This window comes from Oncorhynchus kisutch, unplaced genomic scaffold, assembly GCF_002021735.2.
Source record: "Oncorhynchus kisutch isolate 150728-3 unplaced genomic scaffold, Okis_V2 scaffold3571, whole genome shotgun sequence".
Taxonomy (NCBI): domain Eukaryota; kingdom Metazoa; phylum Chordata; class Actinopteri; order Salmoniformes; family Salmonidae; genus Oncorhynchus; species Oncorhynchus kisutch.
Genome location: NW_022265516.1, coordinates 444336 through 467076, shown reverse-complemented (window position 1 = coordinate 467076; position 22741 = coordinate 444336). Strand labels below are relative to the sequence as shown.

The window sequence follows — 22741 nt, the reverse complement described above, 5'->3', positions numbered from 1 at the left end:
GTGTGTGTGGTGTGAAAAGAGCTGATTTTAATTGCAAAGAGGAAGTGTGTGTGTGTGTGATTACAACATGTCTATATGTATGAGAAAGAGAGAGGAACAGAAACAGAGGAGGGATATTCACTGCACAGCAGCAGGAGAGAGGAGTTGGTTTGTCTACAAAACACTATATTAACCAGCAGGGTCACACGGCAACTCCCTGCCAATCAGAGACAGACTGCTTCCCTGCCAATCAGAGACTGACTGCCTCCCTGCCAATCAGAGACAGACTGCCTCCCTGCCAATCAGAGACAGACTGCCTCCCTACCCGAAGAGCAGTGCAGAGAGAGAGAGAGAAAGGAGGAGAGGGAGGAGGAGAGAGAGATGTAAGGAGTGTGGGGTATACTGCATCTTGCTGGAGGGACGCCTCCTCTCTCTCTCTCTCTCTCTCTCTCTCTCTCTCTCTCTCTTTCTTCCCCCTGCCTTATCTCTCTTCTCTCTCTCCTCTTCCTCTTCCTCTCTCTCTGTAAGCGTAGTTCTTCCTGCAGTCTGAGCCTGAGAGCACTGAGCTCTCTCTCTCTCTCTCTCTCTCGCTCTCTCTCTCGCTCTCTCTCGCTCTCTCTCGCTCTCTCTCTCTCTCTCGCTCTCTCTCGCTCTCTCTCTCTGTGTCTTGAGTTGTGTTCTGACCATGAGGACTCTCCATAGGTTGAAGTTGATGAGTTCCCCCAGCCTCAGTGACCTGGGAAAGAGTGACAAGGCAGCGTTGGAGGAGAGAGGGACACAGCAGAGAAAAGCTGGGCTAATGCCACCTGGAACAGGTTACTGTAGTCGAGACTCTGTGTGTGTGTGTGTGTGTGTGTGTCACCCTGCTTTGTGTCAGTCAGTGAACAGGAGGTACTGTAGTCTAGACTCTGGTGTGGTGTGTGGTGTGTGTGTGTGTGTCACCCTGCTCAGTGAACAGGAGGTACTGTAGTCTAGACTCTCTGTGTGTGTGTGTTTTGTTTCAGTCAGTGAACAGGAGGGTACTGAACTTACTCCTTCCTTGTTGTGAAACTGAACGTTAGAAAGGACAGAGATGTGGTTGTTTGTCAGTCAGTCAGTCGTCTCTGTCCCTGTCCTCTGAGATCTACACAGCTCTGTATATGTCCCTGTCCTCTGAGATCTACACAGCTCTGTCTATGTCCCTGTCCTGTCCTCTGAGATCTACACAGCTCAGTCTATGTCCCTGTCCTCTGAGATCTACACAGCTCTGTCCCTGTCCTGTCCTCTGAGATCTACACAGCTCTGTCTATGTCCCTGTCCTCTGAGATCTACACAGCTTTGTCCCTGTCCTGTCCTCTGAGATCTACACAGTTATGTCCCTGTCCTGTCCTCTGAGCTCTACACAGCTCTGTCTATGTCCCTGTCCTGTACTCTGAGATCTACACAGCTCTGTCTATGTCCCTGTCCGGTACTCTGAGATCTACACAGCTCTGTCTATGTCCCTGTCCTGTCCTCTGAGATCTACACAGCTCTTTCTATGTCCCTGTCCTGTCCTCTGAGATCTACACAGCTCTGTCTATGTCCCTGTCCTGTCCTCTGAGCTCTACACAGCTCTGTCTATGTCCCTGTCCTGTCCTCTGAGATCTACACAGCTCTTTCTATGTCCCTGTCCTGTCCTCTGAGATCTACACAGCTCTTTCTATGTCCCTGTCCTGTCCTCTGAGATCTACACAGCTCTGTCTATGTCCCTGTCCTGTCCTCTGAGATCTACACAGCGCTGTCTATGTCCCTGTCCTCTGAGATCTACACAACTCTGTCTATGTCCCTGTCCTCTGGGATCTACACAGCTCTGTCCCTGTCCTGTCCTCTGAGATCTACACAGCTCTGTCTATGTCCCTGTCCTCTGAGATCTACACAGCGCTGTCTATGTCCCTGTCCTCTGAGATCTACACAGCTCTGTCTATGTCCCTGTCCTGTCCTCTGAGATCTACACAGCTCTGTCTATGTCCCTGTCCTGTCTTCTGAGATCTACACAGCTCTGTATATGTCCCTGTCCTGTCCTTTGAGATCTACACAGCTCTGTCTATGTCCCTGTCCTCTTAGATCTACACAGCTCTGTCTATGTCCCTGTCCTCTTAGATCTACACAGCTCTGTCTATGTCCCTGTCCTGTCCTCTGAGATCTACACAGCTCTGTCTATGTCCCTGTCCTGTCCTCTGAGATCTACACAGCTCTGTCTATGTCCCTGTCCTGTCCTCTGGGATCTACACAGCTCTGTCCCTGTCCTGTCCTGTCCTCTGAGATCTACACAGCTCTGTCTATGTCCCTGTCCTGTACTCTGAGATCTACACAGCTCTGTCCCTGTCCTGTCCTCTGAGATCTACACAGCTCTGTCCCTGTCCTGTCCTCTGAGATCTACACAGCTCTGTCTATGTCCCCTGTCCTGTCCTCTGAGATCTACACAGCTCTGTCTATGTCCCTGTCCTGTACTCTGAGATCTACACAGCTCTGTCTATGTCCCTGTCCTGTCCTCTGGGATCTACACGTCTCTCTCTGGGATTTCCTTGAGAATGTCACACTGAATAAGCATTACTATAAGCATTACTGCCATCACTATTCCTAGTCTCATGAAGCCGTTTCCCAAATCAGAAAGGTCATTCATTCCTCAGTGACTCACAGACTGTGTTGCAGACCTGGGATCAGTGTGCTTCGTGATGACCTCTATATGACTGAGCAGAGAACTCTGAATAACTAACAAGACTTCTACTAGTCACGTCAGATATACTAGCACGTTTACAGCACATTTACAGTACGTTTACAGCACGTTTACAGCACATTTACAGTACATTTACAGTACATTTACAGTACATTTACAGTACATTTACAGTACATTTACAGTACATTTACAGCACATTTACAGTACATTTACAGCACATTTATAGTACGTTTACAGCACATTTACTACACACATTCAGTCTGACTCATTATTATAGCTATCTCCCTGCGCCCGACCCGCCACAGGAGTTGCGATGAGACAAGGTTAGGGAGGGCCAAACCCTCCCTAACCCGGACGATGCTGGGCCAATTGTGCGCCGCCCCATGGGCCTCCCGGTCGTGGCCCGGCTGCGACAGAGCCTGGGTTCAAACCAGAATCTCTAGTGGCACAGCTAGCACTGCCACTCGGGAGGCCTAGGTTATGGAAATGTTAGTTAATTTAATGTCATTATGTGTCAACCCCCAGCACCATCACTAGACAGTATTGAGTTAATGGTTATGATGCTGTGGTTAATGAATACATGAGCATTGACTAAGGGTAGCGAACGCTAGATTGAAGGATGGATGGATGGATGGATGTCTGGATGGATGGATGGATGTCTGGATGGATGGATGTCTGGACAGATGGATGGATGGCTATGTGGATGATGGATGGCTGTGTGGATGGATGGATGTATGGATGGATGGGATGGCTAGATCGATGACGTGTGGATGGATGGATGGCTGTGTGGATGGATGGCTGTGTGGATGGATGGATGGCTGTGTGGGTGGATGGATGGCTAGATGGATGATGGATGGCTGTGTGGATGGATGGATGGCTAGATGGATGATGGATGGCCGTGTGGATGGATGGATGGCTAGATGGATGATGGATGGCCGTGTGGATGGATGGATGGATGGCTGTGGGTATGTGAAACTACTGTGTGAGTGATAATTTCACTGTACGTTCTGATCATCTCTCTATTGTTTGTTTGCTGCAGCTGCTTTCTCCCCTGCTGTACTCTAACACTGTCTCCCGTTGTGTGTGTGTGTGTGTGTGTGTGTGTGTGTGTGTGTGTGTGTGTGTGTGTGTGTGTGTTGTGTGTGTGTGTGTGTGTGTGTGTGTGGTGTGTGTGTGTGTGTGTTCCTGCAGCATCCACAATGCGGTGATAGCTGTGTTCCAGAGGAAAGACCTGGGAGAGAATGACCTCTACATCCTCAATGAGGGAGTCAGGTGACATACTGTATAACCTCTGACCTATACACTTCTATTGCTCTCTGTCTCTCTCTCTCCCTCTCTCTCTCTGTTTCTTTCGCTCCCTGTCGCTCTCTCTGTTTTTCTCTCTGTCTCTGTTTTTCTCTCTGTCTCTGTTTTTCTCTCTCTCTCTTTCTCTCTCTCTGTCGCTCTCTGTTTCTCTCTCTGTTTCTCAATTCAATTCAATTCAAGGGCTTTATTGGCATGGGAAACATGTGTTAACATTGCCAAAGCAAGTGAGGTAGATAATATATAAAGTGAAAAACAATACAAATTAACAGTAAACATTACACATACAGAAGTTTCAAAACAATAAAGACATTACAAATGTCATATTATATATATATATATATATATATATATATACCGTGTTTTAACAATGTACAAATGGTAAAGGACACAAGATAAAATAAATAAGCATAAATATGGGTTGTATTTACAATGGGTTTTGTTCTTCACTGGTTGCCCTTTTCTCGTCTTGCTGCTGTGATGCACACTGTGGAATTTCACCCAGTAGATATGGGAGTTTTTCAAACTTGGATTTGTTTTCGAATTCTTTGTGGATCTGTGTAATCTGAGGGAAATATGTCTCTCTAATATGGTCATACATTGGGCAGGAGGTTAGGAAGTGCAGCTCAGTTTCCACCTCATTTTGTGGGCATTGAGCACATAGCCTGTCTTCTCTTGAGAGCCATGTCTGCCTACGGCGACCTTTCTCAATAGCAAGGCTATGCTCACTGAGTCTGTACATAGTCAAAGCTTTCCCTAATTTTGGGTCAGTCACAGTGGTCAGGTATTCTGCCACTGTGTACTCTCTGTTTAGGGCCAAATAGCATTCTAGTTTGCTCTGTTTTTTTGTTAATTCTTTCCAATGTGTCAAGTAATTATCTTTTTGTTTTCTCATGATTTGGTTGGGTCTAATTGTGCTGCTGTCCTGGGGCTCTGTAGGGTGTGTTTGTGTTTGTGAACAGAGCCCTGCAGAGAAAAATGGGAGAAACTCGCCACATACTGGTGTGCCAAGCTTGAAGTGTCATACCCAAGAGGTTTTGAGGCTGAAATCGCTGCCACAGGTGCTTCAACAAAGTACTGAGCAAAGGGTCTGAATTCTTGTGTAAATGCGATACTTCCGTTTTTTTCTGTAGGTCTGGACGAGTCCAGGGCTGACATCCTAGTCTTTCTGTGGGTCTGGACGAGTCCAGGGCTGACATCCTAGTCTTTCTGTGGGTCTGGACGAGTCCAGGGCTGACATCCTAGTCTTTCTGTAGGTCTGGATGAGTCCAGGGCTGACATCCTAGTCTTTCTGTAGGTCTGGACGAGTCCAGGGCTGACATCCTAGTCTTTCTGTAGGTCTGGACGAGTCCAGGGCTGACATCCTAGTCTTTCTGTAGGTCTGGACGAGTCCAGGGCTGACATCCTAGTCTTTCTGTAGGTCTGGATGAGTCCAGGGTTGACATCCTAGTCTTTCTGTAGGTCTGGACGAGTCCAGGGCTGACATCCTAGTCTTTCTGTAGGTCTGGACGAGTCCAGGGCTGACATCCTAGTCTTTCTGTAGATTTCTGTAGATACTCTGTCTGTCTGTCTGTCTGGCTATCAATCAATCAAAGAGCCTCAAACCATGTTAATATGTTACTTGCCATTTGGGCTGTTACCCACCCCATTCCCCCCATAGACATGTTCAAACATACAGACAAGCATCAAACAGGCAGACAGGCACGTAAGCAAGCAAGTAAGCACACACGCATGCATTGCAAACACACACAGACACACACACACCCTTCACATTCACCCTGATGCGCGTGTAAGAGGTTGTTCCTTGCATTAGACATAGCCCAGGGTTATGGTTGGACTTCAGACTGTAATGCCATGATGTTGTCAATTCACCATAGTCTTATTACACATGACTCTCTGCTTCAACATAATGAGGCTGTTTCCATTGCATGGCTTATTTCTCATCAGGCCCGATCCTGTAGAGCGCTGTGTGTGTGTGTGTGTGTGTGTGTGTGTGTGTGTGTTACATTTCTGAATGTAGTGTTTGTATTGGACACCACAATCTACAGACTTAATAAAATGTGATGGCTTGGGGACATGATGTCAGTCCTGCCGATTACTGGAGTATAAATGATTCAACTCAACAACAACAGACATTCTACTGTTTCCAGGATACGTGCTACAGTACTTAGACACAGCTCTCTCATTTCCTGAATCTGGAGCTACCTGACCAAACACAGTAACACACACAGCCTGCTGTTTGACAGGTAGAACAAAGGGCAGCTCGGTTCTTTGACAAAGATCGTTGTCATCATGGCCAATTATCCCAATGATTTATAGTTTAGAAACTGATTCAATGTGTTGCATTTCAACTGCTGTTTAATCGTGTCGGGGGAAATAAAGTACTAAGTCTCCTCGGAACGAGTCAGCTGAGTAACTAGGCTGTTGGACATGACTCTATACCCTGTATTCCAGTCAGCTGAGTAACTAGGCTGTTGGACATGACTCTATACCCTGCCTTCCAGTCAGCTGAGTAACTAGGCTGTTGGACATGACTCTATACCCTGTCTTCCAGTCAGCTGAGTAACTAGGCTGTTGGACATGACTCTATACCCTGTCTTCCAGTCAGCTGAGTAACTAGGCTGTTGGACATGACTCTATACCCTGTCTTCCAGTCAGCTGAGTAACTAGGCTGTTGGACATGACTCTATACCCTGTCTTCCAGTCAGCTGAGTAACTAGGCTGTTGGACATGACTCTATACCCTGTCTTCCAGTCAGCTGAGTAACTAGGCTGTTGGACATGACTCTATACCCTGTCTTCCAGTCAGCTGAGTAACTAGGCTGTTGGACATGACTCTATTCCCTGTCTTCCAGTCAGCTGAGTAACTAGGTTGTTGGACATGACTCTATACCCTGTCTTCCAGTCAGCTGAGTAACTAGGCTGTTGGACATGACTCTATACCCTGTCTTCTAGTCAGCTGAGTAACTAGGCTGTTGGACATGACTCTATACCCTGTCTTCCAGTCAGCTGAGTAACTAGGCTGTTGGACATGACTCTATACCCTGTCTTCCAGTCAGCTGCGTAACTAGGCTGTTGGACATGACTCTATACCCTGTCTTCCAGTCAGCTGAGTAACTAGGCTGTTGGACATGACTCTATACCCTGTCTTCCAGTCAGCTGAGTAACTAGGCTGTTGGACATGACTCTATACCCTGTCTTCCAGTCAGCTGAGTAACTAGGCTGTTGGACATGACTCTATACCCTGTCTTCCAGTCAGCTGAGTAACTAGGCTGTTGGACATGACTCTATACCCTGTCTTCCAGTCAGCTGAGTAACTAGGCTGTTGGACATGACTCTATACCCTGTCTTCCAGTCAGCTGCGTAACTAGGCTGTTGGACATGACTCTATACCCTGTCTTCCAGTCAGCTGCGTAACTAGGCTGTTGGACATGACTCTATACCCTGTCTTCCAGTCAGATTATAAACTCTGTCAGTCCGTTGCTGCTGTACAAGACATGATGGGTAATTTCCTGTGTGGTTATGAGGAGCCCTGTGACCTTCTCGTTACGGGATGTGAAAAAGGAAGTGCCTGCCTTACTCTCCAGTCTACCACAGGACAGTGGTGTAAAGTACTTAAGTAAACATACTTTGTCTCCAAGGTGGCATAGCAGTTCAGACGTCTTTTGTCCTCGTCTTGTCGTGTCCTGTATATATATATATATTTACAACTTTTTCACATACATTTTATTTTTATTTTCCATCAACTCATCTTCAAAACACTCTCCTGCAACCCGCCTCACCAATGTATATTTATAAAAAAGTATTATTTACCTCAGATCTGTAATCCTCCAAGAAGCTAGCCAGAAACTCCAGGAGGCTGGCCTGAAACTAGCCAGAAGCTAATCCAGAAGCTAGTTCAGAAGCTAGTTGGCTCCTTTACTGGCAAGTCGTTGGTGTTCAGCTAACCACGGTTTGTGGTCATCGGCTATCCTTTGGCTCGAAAGTCTATCGCCAGTTCTGTACGGCGCAGCGCGGCTCGGAGCGGAGCATACCGGACCAATTTTTCTCTCCATGTCCCTGGATTTCGACTGCTCTCTGGACATTCATGCCCGGATCTCACAGCTAGCTAGCTGCTATCCGTGTGACTATCGGCCTTCGTCGATTCCGGAGCAAACATCAATTGTTCCGGAGCTAGCAAGCTCCGTCAATCACTCCTGAGTTCCATCAATCGCACCTGGGCTGCAGTCGCCTATCCGGACCCGTTTTGCTGCCTTCGCGGAGCCCCACCGGGCCTTCACAACTGGACTGCCGACGTTATCTACCCGAAGGAGTTATTCGGCTGGTTCCTCCGCCGCGACGTTACCTGAACGCCCATCTGCGGCCTGCTAACCGTTAGCTGTCTTACCGGCTGCTATCTGAATAGACAATCGGACAATTTTTTTATTATTTTTATTATTATTATTATGTTTTCTTCTTGGGCCTCTATAACTATATCTATTGTTTTTATTTTTGTTGTTGTTGTGTGATTTGGATTGATCCCCTCTACCACACGGAACCCCACTAATCTACTGACGGAGCGCAGGAGGTGGCTAACAACAGACCTCCATCCTATGCTAGCTTGCTACCGATGCCCTGGCTAGCTGTCTAAATCACCAACCAACCTCTCCACTCACCGGACCCTTTTGATCACTCGACTAAGCATGCCTCTCCTTAATGTCAATATGTCTTGTCCATTTCTGTTCTGGTTAGTGTTTATTGGTTTATTTCACTGTAGAGCCTCTAGTCCTGCTCACTATACCTTATCCAACCTATTAGTTCCACCACCCACACATGCAATGACATCTCCTGGTTTCAACGATGTTTCTAGAGACAATATCTCTCTCTTCATCACTCAATACCTAGGTTTACCTCCACTGTATTCACATCCTACCATACATTTGTCTGTACATTATACCTTGATGCTATTTTATCGCCCCCAGAAACCTCCTTTTACTCTATGTTCCAGACGTTCTAGACGACCAATTCTCATAGCTTTTAGCCGTACCCTTATTCTACTCCTCCTATGTTCCTCTGGCGATGTAGAGGTGAATCCAGGCCCTGCAGTGCCTAGCTCCACTCCTATTCCCCAGGCGCTCTCTTTTGACGACTTCTGTAACCGTAATAGCCTTGGTTTCATGCATGTTAACATTAGAAGCCTCCTCCCTAAGTTTGTTCTATTCACTGCTTTAGCACACTCTGCCAACCCGGATGTTCTAGCTGTGTCTGAATCCTGGCTTAGGAAGACCACCAAAAACTCAGACATTTTAATTCCAAACTACAACATTTTCAGACAAGATAGAACTGCCAAAGGGGGCGGTGTTGCAATCTACTGCAAAGATAGCCTGCAGAGTTCTGTCCTACTATCCAGGTCTGTACCCAAACAATTTGAACTTCTACTTTTAAAAATCCACCTCTCTAAAAACAAGTCTCTCACCGTTGCCGCCTGCTATAGACCACCCTCTGCCCCCAGCTGTGCTCTGGACACCATATGTGAACTGATTGCCCCCCATCTATCTTCAGAGTTCGTGCTGCTAGGCGACCTAAACTGGAACATGCTTAACACCCCAGCCATCCTACAATCTAAACTTGATGCCCTCAATCTCACACAAATAATCAATGAACCTACCAGGTACCTCCCCAAAACCTTAAACACGGGCACCCTCATAGATATCATCCTAACCAACTTCCCCTCTAAATACACCTCTGCTGTCTTCAACCAAGATCTCAGCGATCACTGCCTCATTGCCTGCATCCGTAATGGGTCAGCGGTCAAACGACCTCCACTCATCACTGTAAAACGCTCCCTGAAACACTTCTGCGAGCAGGCCTTTCTAATCGACCTGGCCGGGATATCCTGGAAGGATATTGATCTCATCCCGTCAGTAGAGGATGCCTGGATATTTTTAAAAAATGCCTTCCTAACCATCTTAAATAAACATGCCCCATTTAAGAAATTTAGAACCAGGAACAGATATAGCCCTTGGTTCTCCCCAGACCTGACTGCCCTTAACCAACACAAAAACATCCTATGGCGTTCTGCATTAGCATCGAACAGCCCCCGTGATATGCAGCTGTTCAGGGAAGCTAGAAATCATTATACACAGGCAGTTAGAAAAGCCAAGGCTAGCTTTTTCAAGCAGAAATTTGCTTCCTGCAACACTAACTCAAAAAAGTTCTGGGACACTGTAAAGTCCATGGAGAATAAGAACACCTCCTCCCAGCTGCCCACTGCACTGAAGATAGGAAACACTGTCACCACTGATAAATCCACCATAATTGAGAATTTCAATAAGCATTTTTCTACGGCCGGCCATGCTTTCCACCTGGCTACTCCTACCCCGGACAACAGCACTGCACCCCCAACAGCAACTCGCCCAAGCCTTCCCCATTTCTCCTTCTCCCAAATCCATTCAGCTGATGTTCTGAAAGAGCTGCAAAATCTGGACCCCTACAAATCAGCCGGGCTAGACAATCTGGACCCGTTCTTTCTAAAATTATCTGCCGAAATTGTTGCCACCCCTATCACTAGCCTGTTCAACCTCTCTTTCGTGTCGTCTGAGATTCCCAAAGATTGGAAAGCAGCTGCGGTCATCCCCCTCTTCAAAGGGGGGGACACTCTTGACCCAAACTGCTACAGACCTATATCTATCCTACCGTGCCTTTCTAAGGTCTTCGAAAGCCAAGTCAACCAACAGATTACCGACCATTTCGAATCTCACCATACCTTCTCTGCTATGCAATCCGGTTTCAGAGCTGGTCATGGGTGCACCTCAGCCACGCTCAAGGTCCTAAACGATATCTTAACCGCCATCGATAAGAAACATTACTGTGCAGCCGTATTCATTGATCTGGCCAAGGCTTTCGACTCTGTCAATCACCATATCCTCATCGGCAGACTCGACAGCCTTGGTTTCTCAAATGATTGCCTCGCCTGGTTCACCAACTACTTCTCTGATAGAGTTCAGTGTGTCAAATCGGAGGGTCTGCTGTCCGGACCTCTGGCAGTCTCTATGGGGGTGCCACAGGGTTCAATTCTTGGACCGACTCTCTTCTCTGTATACATCAATGAGGTCGCTCTTGCTGCTGGTGAGTCCCTGATCCACCTCTACGCAGACGACACCATTCTGTATACTTCCGGCCCTTCTTTGGACACTGTGTTAACAACCCTCCAGGCAAGCTTCAATGCCATACAACTCTCCTTCCGTGGCCTCCAATTGCTCTTAAATACAAGTAAAACTAAATGCATGCTCTTCAACCGATCGCTACCTGCACCTACCCGCCTGTCCAACATCACTACTCTGGACGGCTCTGACTTAGAATACGTGGACAACTACAAATACTTAGGTGTCTGGTTAGACTGTAAACTCTCCTTCCAGACCCATATCAAACATCTCCAATCCAAAGTTAAATCTAGAATTGGCTTCCTATTTCGCAACAAAGCATCCTTCACTCATGCTGCCAAACATACCCTTGTAAAACTGACCATCCTACCAATCCTCGACTTTGGCGATGTCATTTACAAAATAGCCTCCAATACCCTACTCAACAAATTGGATGCAGTCTATCACAGTGCAATCCGTTTTATCACCAAAGCCCCATATACTACCCACCATTGCGACCTGTACGCTCTCGTTGGCTGGCCCTCGCTTCATACTCGTCGCCAAACCCACTGGCTCCATGTCATCTACAAGACCCTGCTAGGTAAAGTCCCCCCTTATCTCAGCTCGCTGGTCACCATAGCATCTCCCACCTGTAGCACACGCTCCAGCAGGTATATCTCTCTAGTCACCCCCAAAACCAATTCTTTCTTTGGCCGCCTCTCCTTCCAGTTCTCTGCTGCCAATGACTGGAACGAACTACAAAAATCTCTGAAACTGGAAACACTTATCTCCCTCACTAGCTTTAAGCACCAACTGTCAGAGCAGCTCACAGATTACTGCACCTGTACATAGCCCACCTATAATTTAGCCCAAACAACTACCTCTTTCCCAACTGTATTTAATTTTAATTTATTTATTTATTTTGCTCCTTTGCACCCCATTATTTTTTTATTTCTACTTTGCACATTCTTCCATTGCAAAACTACCATTCCAGTATTTTACTTGCTATATTGTATTTACTTTGCCATCATGGCCTTTTTTGCCTTTACCTCCCTTCTCACCTCATTTGCTCACATTGTATATAGACTTGTTTATACTGCATTATTGACTGTATGTTTGTTTTTACTCCATGTGTAACTCTGTGTCGTTTTATCTGTCGAACTGCTTTGCTTTATCTTGGCCAGGTCGCAATTGTAAATGAGAACTTGTTCTCAACTTGCCTACCTGGTTAAATAAAGGTGTTCTCAACTTGCCTACCTGGTTAAATAAAGGTAAATAAATAAATAAATAAAGTACTACTTACGTCGTTTTTGAGGTATCTGTACTTTACTATTTATATCTATGACAACTTTTACTTCAATACATTCCTAAAGAAAATAATGTACTTTTTACTCCATACATTTCCCCTGACACCCAAAAGTACTCGTTACATTTTGAATGCTTAGCAGGACAGGAAAATGGTCCAATTCACACACTTATCAAGAGAACATCCCTGTTCATCCCTACTGCCTCTGATCTGGTGGATTCACTAAACAGAGAACATCCCTGGTCATCCCTACTGCCTCTGATCTGGTGGATTCACTAAACAGAGAACATCCCTGTTCATCCCTACTGCCTCTGATCTGGTGGACTCACTAAACAGAGAACATCCCTGGTCATCCCTACTGCCTCTGATCTGGTGGACTCACTAAACAGAGAACATCCCTGGTCATCCCTACTGCCTCTGATCTGGTGGACTCAATAAACACACATGCTTCATTTGTAAATGATGTCTGAGTGTTGGAGTGTGCACCTGGCTATCTGTAATGATGTCTGAGTGTTGGAGTGTGCACCTGGCTATCTGTAATGATGTCTGAGTGTTGGAGTGTGCACCTGGCTATCTGTAATGATGTCTGAGTGTTGGAGTGTGCACCTGGCTATCTGTAATGATGTCTGAGTGTTGGAGTGTGCACCTGGCTATCTGTAATGATGTCTGAGTGTTGGAGTGTGCACCTGGCTATCTGTAATGATGTCTGAGTGTTGGAGTGTGCACCTGGCTATCTGTAATGATGTCTGAGTGTTGGAGTGTGCACCTGGCTATCTGTAATGATGTCTGAGTGTTGGAGTGTTCCTCTGGCTATCTGTAATGATGTCTGAGTGTTGGAGTGTTCCTCTGTCTATCTGTAATGATGTCTGAGTGTTGGAGTGTTCCTCTGTCTATCTGTAATGATGTCTGAGTGTTGGAGTGTTCCTCTGTCTATCTGTAATGATGTCTGAGTGTTGGAGTGTGCACCTGGCTATCTGTAATGATGTCTGAGTGTTGGAGTGTTCCTCTGTCTATCTGTAATGATGTCTGAGTGTTGGAGTGTTCCTCTGTCTATCTGTAATGATGTCTGAGTGTTGGAGTGTGCACCTGGCTATCTGTACATTTAAAATAATAATAATGATGGTGCTGTCTGGTTAATATCAGGGATTTGAAATTATTTATACTTTTGAAACTTAAGTATATTTTAGCAATTACATTTACTTTTGATAAAATACAAATACTTGTAGACTTTTACTCATGTTTTTATTTTATTGTACCTTTATTTAACCAGGCAAGTCAGTTAAGAACAAATTCTTATTTTCAATGACGGCCTAGGAACAGTGGGTTAACTGCCTGTTCAGGGGCAGAATGACAGATTAGTACCTTGTCAGTTAGGGGGTTTGAACTTGCAACCTTCCGGTTTCTAGTCCAACGCTCTAACTACTAGGCTACCCTGCCGCCCCGCTAGGCTACCCTGCCGCCCCGCTAGGCTACCCTGCCGCCCCGCTAGGCTACCCTGCCGCCCCGCTAGGCTACCCTGCCGCCCCGCTAGGCTACCCTGCCGCCCCGCTAGGCTACCCTGCCGCCCCACTAGGCTACCCTGCCGCCCCACTAGGCTACCCTGCCTCCCCACTAGGCTACCCTGCCACCCCACTAGGCTACCCTGCCGCCCCACTAGGCTACCCTGCCGCCCCACTAGGCTACCCTGCCACCCCACTAGGCTACCCTGCCTCCCCACTAGGCTACCCCTGTATCTTTACCTTTACTCCAGGATGATAATTAGGCACTTTTTCCACCACTGCCAGAGGACCTGTTTAGGAATCTACACTGAGTGGACAAAACATTAAGAACACTTCCCTAATGTTAAGTTGCACCCCCTTTTGCCCTCAGAACAGCATTCAATTAATTGTGGCGTGGACTCTATAAGGTGTGGAAAGTGTTCCACAGGGAGGCTGGCCCATGTTGACTCTATAAGGTGTCGAAAGCATTCCACAGGGAGGCTGGCTCATGTTGACTCCAATGCTTCCCACAGCTGTGTCACTAGAAACTGAAAGAGCGTGACACAAAACCGGTGCTCCTGGCACCTACTACCCCGTTCAAAGGCACTTAAACCTTTTGTCTTGCCCATTCACCCTCTGAATGACATACAATCCATGTCTCAAGGCTTAAGCATCCTTCTTTAACCCGTCTCCTCCCCTCCATCTACACGGATTGAAGTGGATTTAACAACTGACGTCAATAAGGGATCATATCTTTCACCAGGATTCACCTGGTCAGTCTGTCATGCAAAGAGCAGATGTTCTTAATGTTTTGTAAACACAGTGTATAGATATGCCTTGGCTTAGACCAATACATCCTCCATTTCCCTAACTTTTAATAAGTCGGGTACCACACAGTGTTCATAGAGCAAGTAAGGTGTTGGTGTTGTCGCTGGGCTGAGCGAGTGGGCTTAGGGGGGGGAAAGGGCACAGAGGAGTGACATGAGGTGGCATGAGGGTGAGAAGGGTGAGGGAAGAGAGGCAGTGAGAAGGGTGAGGGAAGAGAGGCAGTGAGAAGGGTGAGGAAAGAGAGAGAGGCAGTGAGAAGGGTGAGGAAAGAGAGAGAGGCAGTGAGAAGGGTGAGGAAAGAGAGGCAGTGAGAAGGGTGAGGGAAGAGAGAGAGGCAGTGAGAAGGGTGAGGGAAGAGAGAGAGGCAGTGAGAAGGGTGAGGGAAGAGAGAGAGGCAGTGAGAAGGGTGAGGGAAGAGAGAGGCAGTGAGAAGGGTGAGGAGAGAGAGAGGCAGTGAGAAGGGTGAGGAAAGAGAGAGACAGTGAGAAGGGTGAGGGAAGAGAGAGAAGCAGTGAGAAGGGTGAGGGAAGAGAGGCAGTGAGAAGGGTGAGGAAAGAGAGAGAGGCAGTGAGAAGGGTGAGGAAAGAGAGAGAGGCAGTGAGAAGGGTGAGGGAAGAGAGAGAGGCAGTGAGAAGGGTGAGGGAAGAGAGAGAGGCAGTGAGAAGGGTGAGGGAAGAGAGAGAGGCAGTGAGAAGGGTGAGGAAAGAGAGAGAGGCAGTGAGAAGGGTGAGGAAAGAGAGAGAGACAGTGAGAAGGGTGAGGGAAGAGAGAGAAGCAGTGAGAAGGGTGAGGGAAGAGAGAGAGGCAGTGAGAAGGGTGAGGAAAGAGAGAGAGGCAGTGAGAAGGGTGAGGGAAGAGAGAGAGGCAGTGAGAAGGGTGAGGGAAGAGAGAGAGGCAGTGAGAAGGGTGAGGGAAGAGAGAGAGGCAGTGAGAAGGGTGAGGAAAGAGAGAGAGGCAGTGAGAAGGGTGAGGAAAGAGAGAGACAGTGAGAAGGGTGAGGGAAGAGAGAGAAGCAGTGAGAAGGGTGAGGGAAGAGAGAGAGGCAGTGAGAAGGGTGAGGGAAGAGAGAGAGGCAGTGAGAAGGGTGAGGGAAGAGAGAGAGGCAGTGAGAAGGGTGAGGAAAGAGAGAGAGGCAGTGAGAAGGGTGAGGGAAGAGAGAGAAGCAGTGAGAAGGGTGAGGAAGGTGTTGAAAGAGAAGGAGACAGGAACAATGTGGCATAGTGTGTCTAGCCTCTACTTCTGTGTGTCCACCCAGTTCAGAATGTTAAACTGCTGTTTTCTTCTAGGCAACTACTGAAGACGGAGCTGGGATCTTTCTTCACCGAATACCTCCAGGTAAGAGACTGTTTCTCTGCACCTCAGCACTGATATTAACCTTACTCCGACATTACTAACATTACTCTGGTATTACTACCATTACTCTGATATTAACATTACTCTGATATTAACGTTACGCCAACATTACTAACATTACTCTGATATTACTAACATTACTCTGGTATTACTACCATTACTCTGATATTAACATTACTCTGATAGTAACGTTACGCCAACATTACTAACATTACTCTGATATTACTAACACTACTCTGATAGTACTAACATTACTCTGATATTAGCATTACTCTGATATCACTAGCATTACTCTGATATTAGCATTACTCTGATATCACTAACATTACTCTATCACTAACATTACTCTGATATCACTAACATTACTCTGATATTAGCATTACTCTGATAGCACTAACATTACTCTGATATTAACATTACTCTGATAACACTAACATTACTCCGATATCAACATTACTCCGATATCACTAACATTACTCCAACATTACTAACATTACTCTGATATCACTAACATTTCACTGATATCACTAACATTACTCTGATATTAACATTACTCTGATATTACCGGCATTACTCTGATATTAACATTGCTCTGATATTAACATTACTCTGATATTACCGGCATTACTCTGATATTAACATTGCTCTGATATTAACATTACTTTGATATTACCGGCATTACTCTGATATTAACATTGCTCTGATATTAACATTACTCTGATATTACCGGCATTACTCTGATATTAACATTGCTCTGATATTAACATTACTCTGATATTAACATTACTATGGTATTAACATTGCTCTGATATTAACATTACTCTGATATTACCGGCATTACTCTGATATTAACATTGCTCTGATATTAACATTACTCTGATATTACCGGCATTACTCTGATATTAACATTGCTCTGATATTAACATTACTCTGATATTACCGGCATTACACTGATATTAACATTACTCTGATATTACCGGCATTACTCTGATATTAACATTACTATGGTATTAACATTACTCTGATAGTACTAACATTACTCTGATATTACCAACATTACTCTGATATTACTAACATTACTCTTAATATATATTTTTTTAAGTCCTGGTCGTAGAATGTGAATCCTTGTTTTCTTTCCTCCTCTGCAGAATCAGCTGCTGACAAAGGGAATGGTGATACTGAGGGACAAAATGCGTTTCTATGAAGGTATGAATCATATTACATTACTAATACAATAAAGATGTAGTACTACTTAGTAATACAATAAAGATGTAGTACTACTTACTAATACAATAAAGATGTAGTACTACTTACTAATACAATAAAGATGTAGTACTACTTAGTAATACAATAAAGATGTAGTACTACTTAGTAATACAATAAAGATGTAGTACTACTTACTAATACAATAAAGATGTAGTACTACTTACTAATACAATAAAGATGTAGTACTACTTAGTAATACAATAAAGATGTAGCACTACTTACTAATACAATAAAGATGTAGTACTATTTGAAGTACTGTTCTTGTACTGTATGAAGTACTGTTGTAGTACTGTTTGAAGTACTGTCGTAGTACTGTTTGAAGTACTGTTGTAGTACTGTTTGAAGTACTGTCGTAGTACTGTTTGAAGTACTGTCGTAGTACTGTTTGAAATACTGTTGAAGAACTGTTTGAAGTACTGTTGTAGTACTGTTTGTAGTACTGTCGTAGTACTGTTTGAAGTACTGTTGTAGTACTGTTTGAAGTACTGTCGTAGTACTGTTTGAAGTACTGTTGTAGTACTGTTTGAAGTACTGTCGTAGTACTGTTTGAAGTACTGTTGTAGTACTGTTTGAAGTACTGTCGTAGTACTGTTTGAAGTACTGTCGTAGTACTGTTTGAAGTACTGTTTGAAGTACTGTTGTAGTACTGTTTGAAGTGCTGTCGTAGTACTGTTTGAAGTACTGTCGTAGTACTGTTTGAAGTACTGTTTGAAGTACTGTCGTAGTACTGTTTGAAGTACTGTCGTAGTACTGTTTGAAGTACTGTTTGAAGTACTGCCGTAGTACTGTTTGAAGTGCTGTCGTAGTACTGTTTGAAGTACTGTCGTAGTACTGTTTGAAGTGCTGTCGTAGTACTGTTTGAAGTGCTGTCGTAGTACTGTTTGAAGTACTGTTTGAAGTACTGTCGTAGTACTGTTTGAAGTACTGTCGTAGTACTGTTTGAAGTACTGTTTGAAGTACTGTCGTAGTACTGTTTGAAGTACTGTCGTGGTACTGTTTGAAATACTGTTGAAGAACTGTTTGAAGTGATGTTTGAAGTGATGTTTGAAGTACTGTCGTAGTACTGTTTGAAGTACTGTCGTAGTACTGTTTGAAGTACTGTCATAGTACTGTTTGAAGTACTGGTTGGTCATGATGTAGCCTATTGTGGCCCATTATCGTCTCTGTTGAGGTATAGTCAAGTGGTGAAGATGCTCAAACCACCTGACCCTGACATCAAGTACACAGCTTATTTCTGCCGAAGTGCTATTGTCATGGCGACCAGACAGGAAGTGTTACTAACGTCACAGACCTCAGACCACAACCAGATGGGAGATTTGACATTGTTGAAGACTTTGAACCAGGCCTCGTCCCTCACCCTCCTATCCTTCCTCCCTCCCTTTACTGCCTCTCTTCGGTTCCTCGTCTGGTGTCAGTCAGCTTCTTACAATAGAACCCTTTCAAAATGACTTGTCCTCTTCAGATGGTTGAACCCAGTAGCCCTCTGCTCTAGCCGTGACCCAGCTGTCCCCACCACCGTGACCCAGCTGTCCCCACCACCGTGACCCAGCCTCTCCCGCCACCGTGACCCAGCCGCTCCCTGCCACCGTGACCCAGCCGCTCCCTGCCACCGTGACCCAGCCGCTCCCTGCCACCGTGACCCAGCCGCTCCCTGCCACCGTGACCCAGCTGTCCCCGCCACCGTGACCAAGCCGTCCCCGCCACCGTGACCCAGCCACTCCCTGCCACCGTGACCCAGCCGTCCCCTGCCACCGTGACCCAGCCACTCCCCGCCACCGTGACCCAGCCGTCCCCGCCACCGTGACCCAGCCACTCCCTGCCACCGTGACCCAGCCGCTCCCTGCCACCGTGACCCAGCCACTCCCTGCCACCGTGACCCAGCCGTCCCCACCACCGTGACCCAGCCGCTCCCTGCCACCGTGACCCAGCCGTCCCCGCCACCGTGACCCAGCCGCTCCCCACCACCGTGACCCAGCCGTCCCCTGCCACCGTGACCCAGCCACTCCCCACCACCGTGACCCAGCCGCTCCCTGCCACCGTGACCCAGCGGCCCACACCACTGTGCCATTTGGCAGCACTGCTCAGAAACAGCTAACTGATAACTAAATCTCTCTCCGGATTCCCTCTGCCGCAAGCAGGTCTCAGATCTCAGTGTGTGAGAGAGGGGTTTTTTGTGGTTTTCAGGATCTGTATCTGTGACAAACCATGAGAAATTACAACATAGAACATTCACACTTTTTTGAGTCCATGCTAATTAGCACCATTGCTACTTTCTGATTGGTTATTTTGACTTCCTGGTTGTCTCCAGGTCAGAAGCTATTGGACTCCTTGGCAGAGACGTGGGACTTCTTCTTCTGTGATGTCCTGTCCATGCTTCAGGCTATCTTCTACCCAGTACAGGTACAGTTACTCATGTTGTGTGTCAGTACTGTCTATGTTTAGTTGCAGCAGCTCCAGCAGTAGAACATGTGAGGTGCTGGTGATCCGCTCCGGTGACCTCCTGCCCAAGTCAAGCGCTGGTTACTTCTCCCTGTAGTGTTTCCGTTGTACTCAGAAAACTAAAAAGCAACATACAGTAGCCACTTGAACAGTACGTTATTTTGTGAACAGTCCAGTGCACATTCTTACACAACAGAGCTTTTCAAAACAAATTAGGAGAATTTGATAGATTTTCCAAAAGCATTTCAACATACAATAGAATGTTGAGTGGCCCTAAGCATGGTGTGTGTGTGTGTCTCTCTCTCTCTCTCTCTCTCTCTCTCTCTCTCTCTCTCTCTCTCTCTCTCTCTCTCTCTCTCTCTCTCTCTCTCTCTGTGTCTCTGTGTGTAGGTGTGTGTCTGTCTCTCTCTCTCTCTCTCTGTGTGTCTCGTCTCTCCTCTCTTCTGTGTCCCTCTGTGTGTCTCTCTCTCTCTCTGTGTATGTCTCTCTCTCTCTCTCTCTCTCTCTCTCTCTCTCTCTCTCTCTTTGTGTCTCTGTGTAGGTGTGTGTCTCTCTCTCTCTCTCTCTCTCTCTGTGTGTCTCTGTGTAGGTGTCTCTCTCTCTCTCTCTCTGTCTCTGTCTCTGTGTGTGTCTCTCTCTCTCTGTCTCTGTCTCTGTCTCTGTCTCTGTCTCTCTCTGTGTGTGTGTGTCTGTCTGTCTGTGCAAGTCTCTGTGTGTAATCTCTGTGTGTAATCTCTGTGTGTAATCTCCACCAGGGTAAGGAGCCGTCGGTGCGGCAGCTGGCCCTGCTTCACTTCAGGAGCATTATCACTCTGAACATCAAGCTGGAGGACGCCCTGTCCCGCCCCCGCGCCCGTGTCCCCCCCCTCTATCATACAGATGTTACTGATACTGCAGGTAGGGAGGCACACACACACACACACATACAGAGGCATACACACACACACACACACACACACGTACAGAGGCATGCACACACACACACACACACACACACACACACACACACACACACACACACACACACGTACAGAGGCATGCACACACACACACAGTCAAACATGTACAGAGGCGTGCACTCAGACACACACACACACACACGTACAGAGGCATGCACACACACACACACACACAGAGGCATGCACCCACACACACACACACCACACACACACACACGTACAGAGGCATGCACACACACACACAGTCAAACATGTACAGAGGCGTGCACTCAGACACACACACACACAGTCAAACACGTACAGAGGCGTGCACTCAGACACACACATAAGGACTCAAATCAAATGTTATTTGTCACATGGTAAACAACAGGTGTAGACTAACAATGAAATGCTGACTGACAGGTCTTCCCAACAATGTAGAGAGAAAAATATAGAAAAGATAATAACACCAGGAATAACGATATGAGTAACGATAACTTGGCTGTATACACGGGGTACCAGTACTGAGTTAATGTGCAGGGGTACGAGGTAATAACTTGACTATATACACGGGGTACCAGTACTGAGTTGATGTGCAGGGGTACGAGGTAATAACTTGACTATATACACGGGGTACCAGTACTGAGTTGATGTGCAGGGGTACGAGGTAATAACTTGACTATATACACGGGGTACCAGTACTGAGTTGATGTGCAGGGGTACGAGGTAATAACTTGACTATATACACGGGGTACCAGTACTGAGTTGATGTGCAGGGGTACGAGGTAATAACTTGGCTATATACACGGGGTACCAGTACTGAGTTAATGTGCAGGGGTACGAGGTAATAACTTGGCTATATACACGGGGTACCAGTACTGAGTTAATGTGCAGGGGTACGAGGTAATAACTTGACTATATACACGGGGTACCAGTACTGAGTTGATGTGCAGGGGTACGAGGTAATAACTTGACTATATACACGGGGTACCAGTAGTGAGTTGATGTGCAGGGGTACGAGGTAATTGAGGTAGATATAGGGAGGGATAAAGTGACTAGGCAACAGGATAGATCATAAACAGTACCTGCAGCTCATGTGATGAGTCCAAAGAGTTAAATTCTCTGCAGTACCACAAATAGCAGACAACACCATTTCCTTCATGAACACAACGTCCTGAGCAGAACCAGATTGTTTTTTTTTTTAAATGATCATTACAACAGACCACATTTCCACCCTCCACACTCTAATTGACCAACAAGTAAACCAAGGCACAATCTACTCGTGTTTTATAGACTTAAAAAAAACATTGGATTCAATTTGGCACAAAGGTCTTTTTTTTATAAACTAATAGAAAGTGGTATTGGAGGGAAAACATATGATGTTATTTAATCAGTGTACACTAAAAACAAATGTGCTGTTAAATTTGGCAACAAGCAAACAGACATCTTCTCTCAGGGACGTGGAGTGAAACAGGGCTGCCCAATAAGTCCAACACTGTTTAACATCTACATTAATGAATTGGCAAAAACATTAGAATAATCGGCTGCACTACCCTCTGTAGAGCATTACCCTCTGTAGAGCATTACCCTCTGTAGAGCACTACCCTCTGTAGAATATTACCCTCTGTAGAGCACTAACCTCTGTGGAGCATTACCCTCTGTAGAGCACTACACTCTGTAGAGCACTACCCTCTGTAGAGCCTTACCCTATGTAGAGCATTACCCTATGTAGAGCATTACCCTCTGTAGAGCATTACCATCTGTGGAGCATTACCCTCTGTAGAGCATTACCCTCTGTAGAGCATTACCCTCTGCAGAGCATTACCCTCTGTAGAGCACTACCCTCTGTAGAGCATTACCCTCTATAGAGCATTGCCCTCTGTAGAGCACTGCCCTCTGTAGAGCATTACCCTCTGTCGAACATTACCCTCTGTAGAGCACTACCCTCTGTAGAGCACTACCATATGTAGAGCATTACCCTCTGTAGAGCATTACCCTCTGTAGAGCATCACCCTCTGTAGAGCATTACCCTCTGTA

The 22741-nt window shown here is 46.1% G+C and overlaps 1 protein-coding gene across 1 annotated transcript in view; it reads left to right on the top strand.

Annotated features, from left to right (window-relative positions):
• The first annotated feature begins 485 nt into the window (after positions 1-485).
• LOC116371709 (proline-rich protein 5-like) overlaps positions 486-22741 on the top strand; it is a 33730-nt gene continuing 11474 nt past the window's right edge. The window contains 8 exon segments of the mRNA XM_031820681.1: positions 486-773; positions 776-794; positions 3866-3946; positions 15995-16043; positions 17210-17267; positions 19636-19727; positions 20522-20626; positions 20628-20663. Coding sequence (XP_031676541.1) covers positions 665-773; positions 776-794; positions 3866-3946; positions 15995-16043; positions 17210-17267; positions 19636-19727; positions 20522-20626; positions 20628-20663 — 549 coding nt within the window. The 5' untranslated portion in view covers positions 486-664.